Source organism: Mustelus asterias, chromosome 19 (genome assembly GCF_964213995.1).
Source record: "Mustelus asterias chromosome 19, sMusAst1.hap1.1, whole genome shotgun sequence".
Classification (NCBI taxonomy): Eukaryota; Metazoa; Chordata; class Chondrichthyes; order Carcharhiniformes; family Triakidae; genus Mustelus; species Mustelus asterias.
Genome location: NC_135819.1, coordinates 19,840,305 through 19,857,679, shown reverse-complemented (window position 1 = coordinate 19,857,679; position 17,375 = coordinate 19,840,305). Strand labels below are relative to the sequence as shown.

The 17,375-nt window shown below is 48.1% G+C and overlaps 1 protein-coding gene across 1 annotated transcript in view; it reads left to right on the top strand.

Moving 5' to 3' along the window:
- Positions 1 to 17,375, top strand: part of mcoln1a (mucolipin TRP cation channel 1a) — a 74,580-nt gene that overhangs the window by 40,309 nt on the left and 16,896 nt on the right. Inside the window, exons 7-10 of the mRNA XM_078235121.1 lie at positions 568 to 667; positions 4,567 to 4,676; positions 6,583 to 6,732; positions 12,137 to 12,238. Of these exons, the coding sequence (XP_078091247.1) occupies positions 568 to 667; positions 4,567 to 4,676; positions 6,583 to 6,732; positions 12,137 to 12,238 (462 nt within the window). The remainder of the gene's footprint in view (positions 1 to 567; positions 668 to 4,566; positions 4,677 to 6,582; positions 6,733 to 12,136; positions 12,239 to 17,375) is intronic.

Here is a 17,375-nt window from a genome sequence, read left to right as displayed (position 1 = left end):
CACAGTAACTTCATTGCAGTGTTAATGTAAGCCTTACTTGTGACATTCATAAATAAACTAAACTAAAAAAATCATCCTGACTTGGGATTATAACTACATTCTGTCACTGGGTCAAAGTCCTGAAGCTTCCTGTGTCTAAGGTGTGGGTGTACCATCAGCAAGTCTGAAGGCTGCAGATTTCAGTAAGCTGATCTCAACTGGGGGAAACAGTTGGACTCCTTGAGCTGCAGAGGGGGTGAAGCATCATCCAGCTTGCCGCTAATGCCGATTCAGTGAAGCCCAGTTGCATTCCCTGCCGATTCAGTGAAGCCCGGTTGCATTCCCGGCCATTGCTGAGTGCGAGGGTGAATGGACAGGATCGGGCGTAGCTGTGATGCCCTCTGCAGTTGAACAGCCCGCTGTTTGGACTCTTGAATAATGAAGAGCGGCAGCTAGGGGCAAACAGAATCCATGACCCCCCCCCTCGCTCGATGGCACGTTCAGATGTGTGGGGTGGGGAGATGGGGGTCGTGGTGTTGGGAGCATGTGATGAGGAAATTGTGATGAGTGCTTTCTGTTGCTTTTCAGATCCTGTTTGATAACAAGGCTCATAGTGGCCGGATAAAGATCACCCTCGATAATGATGTGGTCATCAATGAGTGCTCTGATCCCAGTGTTTTTGGATATGGTGAGAATATCGAATGGACAACCTTCTAAACAGAATTCTGCTAACTTTAAATGGGTACCAGGAGAGCAAGGGATAGTGGGATTAGTTTTGGGGATTGATACAGGGCTACGGGCAGGAGCAGGGCAGTGGGATTAGTTTGGGATTGATACAGGGCTCTGGGGAGGGAGTGGGGCAGTGGGATTAGTTAGGGCTTGATACAGGGCTATGGGTTAGGAGTGGGGCAGTGGGATTAGTTTGGGATTGATACAGGGCTATGGGGAGAGTGGGACAGTGGGATTAGTTTGTGATTGATACAGGGCTGGAGGGAGAGAGCGGGACAGTGGGATTAGTTTGTGATTGATACAGGGCTATCAGAAGAGGAGGGCAGTAGGATTAGTTTGGGGATTGATACAGGGCTATGGGGACGGAGTGGGGCTGTGGGATTAGTTTGGGGATTGATACAGGGCTATGGGGAGAGAGCAGCGCAGTGGGATTAGTTTGGGGATTGATACAGGGCTATGGGGACGGAGTGGGGCTGTGGGATTAGTTTGGGGATTGATACAGGGCTATGGGGACGGAGTGGGGCCGTGGGATTAGTTTGGGGATTGATACAGGGCTATGGGGAGAGAGTGGGGCAGTGGGATTAGTTTGGGGATTGATACAGGGCTATGGGGAGAGATTGGGGCCATGGGATTAGTTTGGGGATTGATACAGGGCTATGAGGAGAGAGTGGGACAGTGGGATTAGTTTGTGATTGATACAGGGCTATGGGGAGAGAGCGGGTAGCAGGATTATTTTTGGATTGATATTAGACTATGGGGATTGATACAGGGCTATGGGGACAGAGTGGGGTGGCAGGATTAGTTTGGGATTAATACAAGGGGCGATAGTGGGCAGTGGGATTAGTTTGGGTTCGGTACAGGGTTGTGTGGAAAGAATGTGACGGGGGGGATTGGTTTTGGAATATCTAATACACCTTGCTACCTCCTCTACTTCCTCCTTTCAGATTATTTTAACCTGATTCTTTGACCAAGGTTTTATGACTTGGTATCATATGTTGTTTTATATTGCTGCTGTGAAACCCTTTGCAATGTTTCCTGACGCTAAAGACGCTATAGGTTAGTTATTTTAACACGGATATAATGGCCAAAAGGCTACCTCCTCGGCTGTAAGTCTCTGCTTGTCTGGCATCTGGGTTTCTGCCGCTGATCGTTCAGTAACTCTGACGCCACGATGATGTCCGTGAAGCTATCTTTGGATCGTAGCTACCCTGCCGAAACTCCCCGCTGTGGCTCATGGCTGAGGAATGGTCACTTGCGCAATGAAGCCAGAATGTAATTGGCCGTCAGAGAATGGGGGGGATTTAATCTCTGCAGAGATAACACATGACCTCTGCTTTCCGTGTGATCCCAGTTCCTTGCATTTGCAGCGGTTCCCCTCCCACATTGAGATGTTGAACCCCGCTGGCACATTATTTTTATTCATTCCTGGGACATGGGCGTCGCTGGCTGACCAGCATTTATTGCCCATCCCTAGTTGCCCTTGGAGGGCAGTTGAGAGTCAACCACGTTGCTGTGGCTCTGGAGTCACATGTAGGCCAGACCGGGGAAGGAGGCAGATTTCCTTCCCTAAAGGGACATTAGTGACCCAGATGGGTTTTTCCGACAATGGTTTCATGGTCATCAACAGATTCTTAATTCCAGATTTTTAAAAAATTGAATTCAAATTTCGCCATCTGCCGTGGTGGGATTCGAACCCGGGTCCCCAGAACATTAGCTGAGTTTCTGGATTAATAATCTAGCGATAATACCACGAGGCCATCACTTTCCCATAATGGTTCCAATGGCACTGACAGCCTAATGCCACCTTGCCCGGGTGGCCATTCGTAACTTAGAGATCCTGGGGAATGTCTCCTCCTCACCTCGGTACACACGAGGCCGTGAGACCGGCCAGCTGTAGGCAGCCCTACTCCCAGAACACTTGTGTTTATATAACGTCTTTCGTTCCAACATTCCAAAGCACTCACAGACAGCAACACACTCTTGAAATCTCGTCACTGTATAACATAGTTGCACACAATCTGTCTGCCCATCTGAGGGGGGCAGACTAGGCCTCAGTTTAAACATCTTAACTGGGGGCTTCCCAGATGGGAGACGATATTCTGGTGATGTGAGGCAGCAACGGTGCAGTGAGTCTCCAACTGGGAGGCCCCTTTTAAATCCCCGCTTCACAATGGTCTAAATGACTCGTATTTGACACCTGATTCCTGCTCCAAAAATGTCATTGAAAAAGTAGGTTGCTAAATATCCCTGACGATTAAATCCCTTCTTTTGTTCTCCTCCTACCTCACCCCCACCACTACTCCCTAATCCCTACCAACCAGGCCTGGCAACCTTTTGAGAATCGACAATGAAAGACGTTTGGGCAGCAATAGTTTAATGGAAAAATTGAAAGTGTAGAATTTACTGCCAGGTCAGCATCATTTTGAGCATTACTCTGAGCACATTAAACATTTACAAAACAGTTATTCATAGAAACTGGGCCTGTTATTGGGTTCCCTTGCTGTGTCGCTTCCATTGGACATAAACTATTTAACCCAACTCCATTTCACCCCCTCGTGCCTGTGACAGGTGTAAGCACTGGCCGCCCATTCTAATGCCACCTTCTAGAACTTCATTGCAGCGTTAATGTAAGCCTTACTTATGACTAATAAATAAACTTTACTTTAGAACCCAGCCTGTGGCGCACAGCGCTTACGAAACATAGAAACTAGAAGCAGGAGTAGGTCCTTTGAACCTGTATCGCCATTCATTGTGATCATGGCTGATTCTCTCTCTCTCTCTCTCTCTCTCTCTTCCCCCCCCCCCCCCCCCATTCCACGCATTCACAAGTAGGCTTACATTAACACGGCAATGAAGTTACTGTGAAAATCCCCTAGTTCATAGAATCCCTACAGTACAGAAAGAGGCCATTCGGCCCATCGAGTCTGCACTGACCACAATCCCACCCAGGCCCTACCCCCATATCCCTACATATTTACCCACTAATCCCTCTAACCTCCGCATCTCAGGACACTAAGGGGCAATTTCTTCAGCATGGTCAATCAACCTAACCCACACATCTTTGGACTGTGGGAGGAAACCGGAGCACCCGGAGGAAACCCACGCAGACACGAGGAGAATGTGCAAACTCCGCACAGACAGTGACCCAAGCCGGGAATCGAACCTGGGTCCCTGGAGCTGTGAAGCAGCAGTGCGAACCACTGTGCTACCGTGCCACACTCCGCCGCCTGTTTGGGGTACACTGAGGGAGAATTTAGCACGGCCAATGCACCCTAACCAGCACGTCTTTCAGACTGTGGGAGGAAACCAGAGCACCCGGAGGAAACCCATGCAGACATGGGGAGAATGTACACACAGACAGTGACCCAAGCCAGGAATCGAACCTGGGTCCCTGGCGCTGTGAGGCAGCAGTGCTAACCACTGTGCCACCGTGCCGCCCTGTTAACCAGGATCTCTTGCTTTATTTACCGCTCCAACTGGACAAGTGCAGGAAAATGGGATTTAGTGGTTATTGTCGGTGCAAACTCGATGGGCCAATTGAGAGCCACTTGGCTCTGAGAGCTGCTCGGGCCAAATGGATGCCTCCTTTTTTTGTGTGGATAATTGTACCGGGCGTGACATTTATTTTTAAGCGGGTGACTCATTTATTGAAGTCCCAGTGGCAGCACTGAGTACTACCTACGTGAACCCTAATAGCCTCTGAAACTTGGAATTGGAGAGTTGCTGAAAGGCTGCACACGCTTCTGTTTGTCAAGGCCTAACACTGGTTTTATTCATCCTTCAAATTTTTGTCCATTTAAAAGTTTCTTTCTTCTCTCTCTCCAATTCACCCCAATCCCCCCCGGACCCCCACCACAGCTAACAACGATGCTGGCCGACTGATCTTTGACATATTTATCATCCTACTTTGTGTGCTGTCTTTTGTCTTATGCATGAGATCGATTATCCGAGGAATCATGCTGCAACATGTGAGTACACTCAGGTTTCTATTATTCAGTATTGTGGGGTGGTAACTGCGGGAACCCAGAATCAAACTCGTGGGCTATATCAGCTCATGTGCGTGTGTCGCTCTCTGGCACGGGCTCTCCCCTTGCGTTTCTCACTCGCTCCCGCGTCCTTTGTGAACTCTTGTCATCCAAGAGCTTCAGAATATCCATCAGTCTTTGACTCTATTTTTTTCCCTGGAGCGTAGGAGGCTGAGGGGTGATCTTATTGAAGTCTATAAAATAATGAGGGGCACAGATCAGCTAGATAGTCAATATCTTTTCCCAAAGGTAGGGGAGTCTAAAACTAGAGGGCATAGGTTTAAGGTGAGAGGGGAGAGATACAAAAGTGTCCAGAGGGGCAATTTTTTCACACAGAGGGTGGTAAGTGTCTGGAACGAGCTGCCAGAGGTAGTAGTAGAGGCAGGTACAATTTTGTCTTTTAAAAAGCGTTTAGACAGTTACATGGGTAAGATGGGTATAGAGGGATATGGGCCAAATGCGGGCAATTGGGACTAGCTATGGGGTTTTTAAAAAATGGTCGGCATGGACAAGTTGGGCTGAAGGGCCTGTTTCCATGCTGTAAACCTCTATGACTCTATGCAGATTCTGATTCGGAATAGTGCGATTCTGTTAGCAGATGGAGCTATCTGCATATTATTGGGAAATGCCACATGGTGGGAGTTTTGTCCAACATTTTTATACAGGATGATTTGGAAAATGTTTGCGCACAAATGGTGGATTTTAAAACTAAGCGTGTTCTGGCACATCTTTAAAGAGGGATCTGCGTGGGCGGCGGGGAGCTGCGTCCGGTGGCACAGTGTGCTTCTATAATATCTCCTTGGGATCAAGGATAACGTTTTTCATTCATGGGAGGTTGCTGTCAATGACTGGGTCAGTATTTGTTCTCCATGCCTAATCACCCTTTGAACTGAGTGTCTTGATAGACCATTTCAGAGGGCAGTTAAGAGTCAACCACATTGCTGTGGCTCTGGAGTCACATGTAGGCCAGACCGGGTAAGGACGGCAGATTTCCTTCCCTAAAGGACATTAGTGAACCAGATGTGGTTTCACAATAATCGCCAATGGTTTGATGGTCACCATTATGGGATCCAGGGATATGGGAGGAAGGCGGGGGGGGGGATCAGGATATTGAATTCGATGATCAGCCATGATCAAAATGAATGATGGAGCAGGCTGGAAGGGCTGAATGGCCTCCTCCTGCTTCTCGTTTCTAATATACTCCACCTTGGCCTCTAGAACATTACCCTGGGTCTCTGGATTACTAGTCCAGTGGCAATATCACTACCTTGCCTGATTCCCTGGTTCTGAGATGGACAGGACAATATTGGCTAAGTTAATGTTTGTGCACCATGCAAACCCCCCTTCCTGCTTCATCTAATCATCTAATGAACTAGACTTTTTACAGTTATTTTCAGGCTGAAATCTTCCTTTGGCTGACCTGCTAACACATGTGCTTATTATTTGACTAAAGTAGATTGTTCCAAATGTACAGTTTCAATCTCCGCATTGCAAGGGGAAGATAAAGGGGCCTGGAGAAGGTGCAATAAAGGTTCTGTAGCATACCACTAGAACTGGGATAATCATCGGGAAGGATTGGACATGCAGGGTTTTTATTCTATGGAAGAAGGTTTTGAGGGCTAACCTAATAGAATCAGGCAAGGGCCAATGTAGACAAGATATTCCCACCTGAGGGAACATGTGACACCTCTGTGTTGTCCATCCATCTCGGCAGAGTTTTGACACTTTCTCACCCCCAGATCTGGCATTCTCGTACCACCCTCATCCTGGGTCACTGGGTGAGCCTGATGTGCTGAGAGATTTAAAACCATGGATCCCAGAGTAACCCACTCTCTCTCTCTCCCCCCAGGAATTTGGGAAATTCTTCCAGCAAAAGCACGGGAAGGAGGTGTCATATTCCACCCGCATGGAGTTCCTCAACGGCTGGTACATCCTGCTCATTGTCAGCGATATTTTCACCTTCCTGGGGACAATCATGAAGATAGGAATAGAATCCAAGGTAATTTGTCCGAAACGCACTCCGGACCCCAGCTTTCCCCGTGCTGGGGCGGCTAGAATGGGAAGGGGGTAGCACTCGCGATCACTCGGCTGAAGAAATGGGCGGCAGTGGTTAGCACTGCTGCCTCACAGCGCCAGGGACCCAGGTTCGATTCCGGCCTCGGGTCACTGTCTGTGTGGAGTTTGCACGTTCTCCCCGTGTCTGCGTGGGTTTCCTCCGGGTGCCTGTACGGGTACACTGAGGGAGAATTTAGCATGGCCAATGCACCTAACCCACACATCTTTGGACTGTGGGAGGAAACCGGAGCACCTGGAGGAAACCCACGCAGACACGGGGAGAATGTGCAGACTCCACGCAGACAGTGACCCAAGTCGGGAATTGAACCCAGGTCTCTGGTGCTGTGAGGCAGCGGTGCTAACAAAGAACAATACAGCACAGGAACAGGCCCTTCGGCCTTCCAAGCCTGCACCGATCATGTGTTCCTAACTAGACCATCCATTTGTATCCCTCTATTCCCAGTCTGTTCATGTGGCTATCTAGATAAGTCTTAAATGATCCTAGTGTGTCTGCCTCAACCACCTTGCTTGGCAGTGCATTCCAGACCCCCACCACCCTCTGTGTAAAATACGTCCCCTGCATATCCGTATTGAACCTTGCCCTCCTTACCTTGAACCTGTGACCCCTTGAGTTTGTCATTTCTGACCTGGGAAAAAGCTTCCAACTGTTCACCCTATCCAAGCCCTTCATAATCTTATAAACCTCTATTAGGTCGCCCCTCAACCTCCGTCTTTCCAGGGAGAACAACCCTAGTTTACTCAATCTCACCTCATAGCTAATACCCTCCATACCAGGTAAACCTTTTCTGCACTCTCGCCAAAGCCTCCACGTCCTTCTGGTAGTGTGGTGACCAGAACTGGACGCAGTATTCCAAATGTGGCCTAACCAACGTTCTATATAACTGCAACATCATATGCCAACTTATGTACTCTATGCCCCGTCCAGTAAAGGCAAGCGTGCCATATGCCTTCTTCACCACCTTTTCCACCTGTGCTGCCACCTTTAAGGATCTGTGGACTTGTACACCCAGGTCCCTCTGTGTGTCTATACACCTGATGGTTCTGCCATTTATTGCATAGCTCCCCCCTGCATTAGATCTACCGAAGTGCATCACTTCGCATTTATCTGGATTAAATTCCATCTGCCATTTCTCCTCCCAATTTTCCAGCCTATCTATATCCTGCTGTATTCTCTGACAATGTTCATCACTAACCACTGTGCCACCACTGGGCGTGAGGTGTGTGAGAGTGATGAAGGGCGGGGCAGAGACAAACATAGAATCTAAAGCAGGAGTAACCCATTCTGCCCTTTGGGCCTGCTCCGCCATTCCATCTGATGTACGATGTGGAGATGCTGGCGTTGGACTGGGGTGTGGGCACAGCAAGAAGTCTCCAACACCAGGTTAAAGTCCAACAGGTTTATTTGGTATCACGAGCTTACGGAGTGCCGCTCCTTCACCAGGTGAGCCATTTTGATCATGACTGATCATCAAAATTAATATCCTAGTCTCTATGTTGGGCTCCATAAATTGTCCTCAGTGGGATGTTCTTTCGGAGAGTTGGTGCAGACCTGATGGGCCGAATGGCCTCATCCTGCACTGTAGAGATTCTATGGAATGTGGAGTGTGGTGTCGTGATCCGCACTGCTGCCTGGTGGATTCATGTGGGCCTGTACTATCGTTGTAAAGTTCAGTGCAATAAAGTTTTACAAAGTACCTCGATCATATTGAAACATCTCTGTACACTGTCTCTCATAAGGAGAGAAGTGTACAGTTCTGGTCACCCTAGAAAGGATATTATTAAACTAGAAAGAGTGCAGAAAAGATTCACTAGGATGCTACCGGGCCTTGATGGTTTGAGTCAGTGGTTCCCAAAGCGTGCGGCGCGCTACACTGGCGCGGCGAGAGAGGATGGCAAGTGTGGCGGGAAGATTCAAGGACAATCAAAGAAACATTTAAACATGGATTAGATATTTTTCCAAAGTGATTGTTTTATACTTTCTGGATGTCCCATGATCATATTATAAAGTAGTTGTGTTCTATGTTATGAATCAAGCGTTGCTAGGAGTTGTTTTTTTTTGTTTTTGAATGTATTTCTTATCAATAAAAAATTCGGTGTGGCACGAGCAAATTTTTATTCCGAAAGTGCGGCCCAGTGAAAAAAGTTTGGGAACCACTGGTTTGAGTTATAAGGAGAGCCTGGATAGACTGGGATTTTTTTCTCTGGAGCGTAGGAGGCTGAGGGGTGATCTTATAGAGGTCTATAAAATAATGAGGGGCACAGATCAGCTAGATAGTCAATATCTAGGGCGGCATGGTAGCACAGTGGTTAGCACTGCTGCTTCACAGCTCCAGGGATCCGGGTTCGATTCCCGGCTTGGGTCACTGTCTGTGTGGAGTTTGCACATTCTCCTCGTGTCTGCGTGGGTTTCCTCCGGGTGCTCTGGTTTCCTCCCACAATCCAAAGATGTGCGGGTTAGGTTGATTGGCCATGCTAAAATTGCCCCTTAGTGTCCTGAGATGTGTAGGTTAGAGGGATTAGTGGGTGGATATGTAGGGATATGGGCGTAGGGCCTGGGTGGGATTGTGGTCGGTGCAGACTCGATGGGCCGAATGGCCTCTTTCTGTACTGTAGGGTTTCTATGATTCTAATATCTTTTCCCAAAGGTAGGGGAGTCTAAAACTAGAGGGCATAGGTTTAAGGTGAGAGGGGAGAGATACAAAAGGGTCCAGAGGGGCAATTTTTTCCACACAGGGTGGTGAGTGTCTGGAACGAGCTGCCAGAGGTAGTAGTAGAGGCGGGTACAATTTTGTCTTTTAAAAAGCATTTAGACAGTTACATGGGTACGATGGGTATAGAGGGATATGGGCCAAACGTGGGCAATTGGGACTGACTCAGTGGTTTAAAAAAAGGTCGGCATGGACAAGTTGGGCCGAAGGGCCTTTTTCCATGCTGTAAATCTCTATGACTCTTCAGTGTCACAGGCACCCTCAGACAGAAAACTCAATGAATAACTAACTAACTGTTTTGTCTTCTCTGCTAGCTGAGCGGGAAATGTTGACCAATGTCCCTTTTAATGAGATTGTTTCCAACAGGCAGACGGGGATTCGGATCAGCAACTTGATTGCTGGCGAGCACCTCTGCACATGCAGCATGCCCTCAGTACCGCACTGAGGTGTCGCATGCCACTTGGCAGCCTGGTTCCACTGGCAGCACTCTGTCCTGGCCCGGTTTGGAAACCCGTCGATTGGAGCCCAGCTACTAACCATTCGGCCCATCAAGATGATGTTGACTCTCCTTGGAGCAATCCAATCAGTCCCATTCCCACACCCTAACCCTGTAGCCCCGGCAAGTTTATTCCCCTCAAGTGAGCGCCTTAACCTATCTCAGCACTTTCAAGGCATCTTGGGGTGGCACAGTGGTTGGCGCTGCTGCCTCACAGCGCCAGGGACCCGGGTTCGATTCCCGGTTTGGGTCACTGTCTGTGTGGAGTTTGCACATTCTCCCCGTGTCTGCGTGGGTTTCCTCCAGGTGCTCCGGTTTCCTCCCACAGTCCGAAAGACGTGCTGGTTAGGGTGCATTGGCCGTGCTAAATTCTCTCTGTGTACCCGAACAGGTGCCGGAGTGTGGCGACTAGGGGATTTTCACAGTAACTTAATTGCAGTGTTAATGTAAGCCTTACTTGTGACTAATAAATAAACTTTAAAATAAACTTTTACCTCCTGCTCTACTTAAAATAACGTTGTGCGATCTGTTACATTTTTAAAGTTCATTTATGTGATGTGGATGTCACTGGGTAAACATTTATTCATGATGTGGAGATGCCGGCGTTGGACTGGGGTGAACACAGTAAGAGTTTTAACAACACCAGGTTAAAAGTCCAACAGGTTTATTTGGTAGCAAATGCCATTAGCTTTCGGAGCACTGCTCCCTCGTCAGATAGAGTGGGTATCTGCTCTCAAACAGGGCATACAGAGACACATACAGAGACATGTCTCTGTATGTCCTGTTTGAGAGCAGATATCCACTCCATCTGACGAAGGAGCAGCGCTCCGAAAGCTAATGGCATTTGCTACCAAATAAACCTGTTGGACTTTAACCTGGTGTTGTTAAAACTCTTACTTTACTAAACATTTATCCCCCATCCTTAGCTGAAAGTGGCAATGAGCTGCCTTCTTGAACTCGCTGCACTCTGTTGTGTAGGTACACCCACAGTGCTGTTAGGGAGGAAGTTCCAGGATTTGACCCAGAGAGCTTCTTGAGTGTTGTTGGAGCTGCACCCATCCAGGAAAGTGGGGAGTATTCCATTACACTCCTGACTTGTGCCTTGTAGATGGTGGACAGGCTTTGGGAAGTTGGGAGGTGAGTTACTCACCACAGGATTCCCAGCCTCTGACCTGCTGTGGTAGCCACAGTATTAATAAGGCTAGTCCATTTCGGCTTCTGGTCAATGGTAAGCCCATTATGTTGATAGTGGGGATTCAGCGATTGTAACGTTATTGAATGTCAAGGGACAGTGGTTAGATTCCCTCTTGTTGGTGATGGTCATTGCCTGGCACTTGTGTGGTGTGAATGTTACTTACCACTTGTCAGCCCAAGCCTGGATATTGTCCAGATCTTGCTGCATTTGAACAATTGCTTCAGTATCTGAGGAGTTGCGAATGGTGATGAACATTATGCCGTCATTGGCGAACATCCCCACTTCTGACCTTATGATGGAGGGAAGGTTACTGATGAAGCAGCTGAAGATGGTTGGGCCTAGGACACTACCCTGAGGGACCCCTGCAGAGATGTCCTGGAGCTGAGATGGTTGACTGCTAACGATCACAACCATCTAAGTTTATTATTTATTAGTGTCACAGGTTGGCTTTTGGACTGTGGGAGGAACCGGAGTACCTGGAGGAAACCCATGCAGACACGGGGAGAACATGCAGACTCCGCACAGAGAGGGACCCGAGCTAGGCCTCGAACCCGGTCCCTCCTTTGTGCTGGGTAAACCAGCGCAGAGTTTTCCCTCTGATTCCCGTTGACTCCAGATTTGCTCGGGCTCCTTGATGCGGTCAAATGCTGCCTTGATGTCAAGGACAGTCACTCTCACTCTAGCTATGGAGTTCAACTCTTTTGTCCATGTTTAAACCAAGGTTGCAATGAGATCCGGAGCTGAGTGACCCTGGGGGAACCCAAACCGAGCGTCAGTGAGCAGGTTACTGCTGAGAGAGCAAACTGGGCCTCGGTTTAGTATCAGTAAACTTTGCAATTGAAGTGATTGAAATGTTTTTTTTAAAGCAGTCACTGTTCCACACCTTAACGATCCTCACCCATGATGAATCTATGTGTTTATTTTTCAGAATTTTGCATCCTATGACGTTTGCAGTATTCTACTCGGAACCTCAACCCTGTTGGTTTGGGTTGGAGTTATTCGCTACCTGAGCTTCTTTCAGAAGTATAATGTAAGTGTCAACTTTGTGCATCACCGCAGAATGTGGTGGAACCTGAACTGTCATCAAACCAAGAGGTTAGACTGTGGTCTTTGAAGGCAGACGCTTCATCTTGATAACACATTTTCCACTGTTCAAATCAGACGAAGACTGAACTGTATCTTAACCTCATCGACCCTGCTTTATTCCACACACCTCTCTCAAATCTGTCAATCTTGGCTTTGATATGTAAGAACTTAAGAACTAGGAGCAGGATTCGGCCATCTGGCCCCTCGAGCCTGCTCCGCCATTCAATAAGATCGTGGCTGATCTTTTCGTGAACTCAGCTCCACTTACCTGCCCGCTCACCTTAATTCCTTCACTGTTCAGCTGGTCACCAGCGGGGTCAGGATTCCCACACTCGCTGATGTGAAGCTGTCATCACCCTTTTTATTCACACGTGGGACATGGGCGTCGCTGGATGGCCAGCATTTATTGATGTGGAGATGCCGGCGTTGGACTGGGGTAAACACAGTAAGAAGTTTAACAACACCAGGTTAAAGTCCAACAGGTTTATTTGGTAGCAAAAGCCACACAAGCTTGTGTGGCTTTTGCTATCAAATAAACCTGTTGGACTTTAACCTGGTGTTGTTAAACTTCTTACAGCATTTATTGCCCATCCCTAGTTGCCCAGTTGAGAGTCGACCACATTGCTGTGGCTCTGGGGTCACATGTAGGTCAGGTAGAAAGTCTCACAACACCAGGTTAAAGTCCAACAGGTGGTTTATCTGGTATCACGAGCTTTCGGCGCGCTGCTCCTTCATGTGGGCTGGACCAGGTAAGGACAGCAGATTTCCTTCCCGAAAGGAATATTAGTGAACCCGATGGGTTTTTCCGAAAATCGACAATGTTTTCATGGTCATCAGTAGATTCTTAATTCCGGATATTTTTTATTGAATTCAAATTCCACCATCTGCCGTGGCGGGATTCGAACCCGGGTCCCCAGAACATTAGCTGAGTTTCCGCATAGTCCAGCGATTATACTACCAGGCCATCCCCTCCCCATAACACTCTAACTCTAATTTGAAGGTTTTTGCCCCTTTTTCCTGGACTGTTCGCCAGAGGGAAATAAGAACATAAGAACATAAGAAATAGGAGCAGGAGTAGGCCATCTAGCCCCTCGAGCCTGCCCCGCCATTCAATAAGATCATGGCTGATCTGACGTGGATCAGTACCACTTACCCGCCTGATCCCCATAACCCTTAATTCCCTTACCGATCAGGAATCCATCCATCCGCGCTTTAAACATATTCAGCGAGGTAGCCTCCACCACCTCAGTGGGCAGAGAATTCCAGAGATTCACCACCCTCTGGGAGAAGAAGTTCCTCCTCAACTCTGTCTTAAACCGACCCCCCTTTATTTTGAGGCTGTGTCCTCTAGTTTTAACTTCCTTACTAAGTGGAAAGAATCTCTCCGCCTCCACCCTATCCAGCCCCCGCATTATCTTATAAGTCTCCATAAGATCCCCCCTCATCCTTCTAAACTCCAACGAGTACAAACCCAATCTCCTCAGCCTCTCCTCATAATCCAAACCCCTCATCTCCGGTATCAACCTGGTGAACCTTCTCTGCACTCCCTCCAATGCCAATATATCCTTCCTCATATAAGGGGACCAATACTGCACACAGTATTCCAGCTGCGGCCTCACCAATGCCCTGTACAGGTGCATCAAGACATCCCTGCTTTTATATTCTATCCCCTTCGCAATATAGGCCAACATCCCATTTGCCTTCTTGATCACCTGTTGTACCTGCAGACTGGGCTTTTGCGTCTCATGCACAAGGACCCCCAGGTCCCTTTGCACGGTAGCATGTTTTAATTTGTTTCCATTGAGATAGTAATCCCATTTGTTATTATTTCCTCCAAAGTGTATAACCTCGCATTTCTCAACGTTATACTCCATTTGCCATATCCTCGCCCACTCACTCAGCCTGTCCAAATCTCTCTGCAGATCTTCTCCGTCCTCCACACGATTCACTTTTCCACTTATCTTTGTGTCGTCTGCAAACTTCGTTACCCTACACTCCGTCCCCTCCTCCAGATCATCTATATAAATGGTAAATAGTTGCGGCCCGAGTACCGATCCCTGCGGCACGCCACTAGTTACCTTCCTCCAACCGGAAAAACACCCATTTATTCCGACTCTTTGCTTCCTGTCGGATAGCCAGTCCCCAATCCACTTTAACACACTACCCCCAACTCCGTGTGCCCTAATCTTCTTCAGTAGCCTTTTATGGGGCACCTTATCAAACGCCTTTTGGAAATCCAAAAACACCGCATCCACCGGTTCTCCTCCATCAACCGCCCTAGTCACATCTTCATAAAAATCCAACATGTTCGTCAAGCACGACTTTCCCCTCATGAATCCATGCTGCGTCTGATTGATCGAACCATTTCTATCCAGATGCCCTGCTATCTCCTCTTTAATAATGGATTCCAGCATTTTCCCTACTACAGACGTTAAGCTGACCGGCCTATAGTTACCCGCCTTTTGTCTCCTTCCTTTTTTAAACAGCGGCGTAACATTAGCCGTTTTCCAATCAACCGGCACTACCCCAGAATGCAACGAGTTTTGATAAATAATCACTAACGCATCCACTATTACCTCTGACATTTCTTTCAATACCCTGGGATGCATTCCATCCGGACCCGGGGACTTGTCCACCTTTAGTCCCATTAGTCTACCCAGCACTGCCTCTCTGGTAACATTAATTGTATTAAGTATTTCTCCTGCTGCCAACCCTCTATCGTTAATATTTGGCAAACTATTTGTGTCCTCCACCGTGAAGACCGACACAAAAAACTTATTTAAAGACTCAGCCATATCCTCATTTCCCACTATTAACTCCCCCCTCTCGTCCTCCAAGGGTCCAACATTCACTCTAGCCACTCTATTCCTTTTTATATATTTATAAAAACTTTTACTATCATTTTTTATATTAATTGCTAGCCGAGCTTCATAGTCTATCCTTCCTTTCTTTATCGCTTTCTTAGTCTCTCTTTGTTGTTTCTTAAATTTTTCCCAATCACTTGTTTCTCCACTATTTTTGGCCACTCTGTACGCAGCTGTTTTTATTTTAATACTCTCCTTTATTTCCTTCGTTATCCACGGCTGGTTCTCCCTTTTCTTCCAATCCTTGTTTTTTGCTGGAATATATTTTTGCTGAGAACTGAAAAGGATCTCCTTAAAAATCCTCCACTGTTCCTCAGCTATCCTACCTGCCAGCCTGCTCTCCCAGTCTACCTTAGCCAATTCATCCCTCATCCTATCATATTTCCCTCTGTTCAAACAGAGGACACTGGTTTGGGACCAAACTTTCTCCTCTTCCATCTGAATCAGAAATTCGACCATATTGTGGTCACTAGACCCAAGAGGGTCCTTCACAATAAGATCCTTAATTCTACCTACCTCGTTACACAATACCAGATCCAAAATAGCTTGTTCCCTCGTCGGTTCCGTAACATGCTGTTCAAGGAAACTATCCCGACAGCATTCTAAGAACTCTTCCTCCATTCCACCCTTACCGACTTGAGTCTGCCAGTCAATGTGCACGTTGAAGTCCCCCATGATTATTGCCGTTCCGTTTTTACACGCATCCCTTATCTGCTTGTTTATAGCCCTCCCTACCTCAACATTATTATTTGGGGGCCTATATACCACACCTACTAGTGTCTTTCTCCCTCTACTATTCCTCATCTCTACCCATAATGATTCCACGTTTTGTTCCTCAGAGCCTATGTCATCCCTCAGTACTACCCTGATATTATCTCTTATTAATAGCGCGACCCCACCACCTTTTCCTTCCTGTCTATTCTTCCTAAACGCCTGATACCCCTGGATATTCATCTCCCAGTCCTGGTCACCTTTCAGCCACGTTTCTGTAATGGCCACTAGATCGTACCCACTCGTGCTGATTTGCACCATCAACTCATTTACCTTGTTCCGAATGCTTCGTGCATTCAGGCAAAGTGTCCTTATTCCAGCTTTTATCTGGACCCGCTTTGATGAGTCGCGAACACCCTCTCCCTCTACTCCCTTATCTAAATTACCGCCTTCATTCACTTGCACCCTCTCCTCTACCATTAATTTTGTAATTCCCCTTACCCCTGCATCCTCCACCCCATCAATTAGTTCCTTGATCCTAGTCAACTCTTCTAGCTCCCCTCCCCCCAACCTATCTAGTTTAAATTCTCCCCAGTAACCTTAGCCAACCTACCGGCCAGGATATTGGTCCCCGTGTGATTCAAGTTCCACCCGTTTTTTGTATACAGATCACCCCTGCCCCTAAAGAGGTCCCAATGGTCCAGGAACCTGAATCCCTGCCCCCTGCACCAGTCCCTCAGCCACACATTCATCTTCCACCTCACTCCATTCCTGCCCTCACCTTCCCGTGGCACAGGCAGTAATCCTGAGATTACTACCTTTGCTTTCCTCTTTCTCAGCTGTCTCCCTAATTCCCTGTACTCCCTTTTCATGACCCCTTCTCCCTTCCTACCCACATCAGCGGTACCAATATGTACCGCTACCTCAGGCTCCTCTCCCTCCCACCTCAGGATTTCCGGGACGCGACTAGCGACATCCTGGATCCCGGCCCCAGGGAGGCAGACCACCATGCGAGAATCCCGCCTACCTCCGCAGAAACGCCTGTCTGTCCCCTTCACCATCGAGTCCCCGATTAATACCGCCTTCCTCCTCTTTTCCTTAGCCCTCTGAGTTACAGGGCTGGACTCCACTGCGGAGACACGGCCACTGTTGCTTCCCCCAGGCGGGCTGTCCCCCCCAGCAGTACTCAAGCAGGAGTACTTGTTGTGCAGGGGCAAATCCACTGGGGTGCTCTCAACCACCCTAGCCTTACCCTTCCTGGCCATCACCCACTTGGCCTCCTCCCGTTGCCCTGGTGTGACCACCTGATGATAGCTCTTGTCTATCACCTCCTCATTCTCCCTCATCAGCCTAAGATCCTCGAGCTGCAGTTCCAGCTCCCTAACACGGTCCCTCAGGAACCGCAGCTCGACACACCCCTCACAGATGTGGATGTCCGGGAGGCCAGATGCCTCCAGGACCTCCCACATCCTACACTGGGAACAACACACTGGTTTCACACTCATA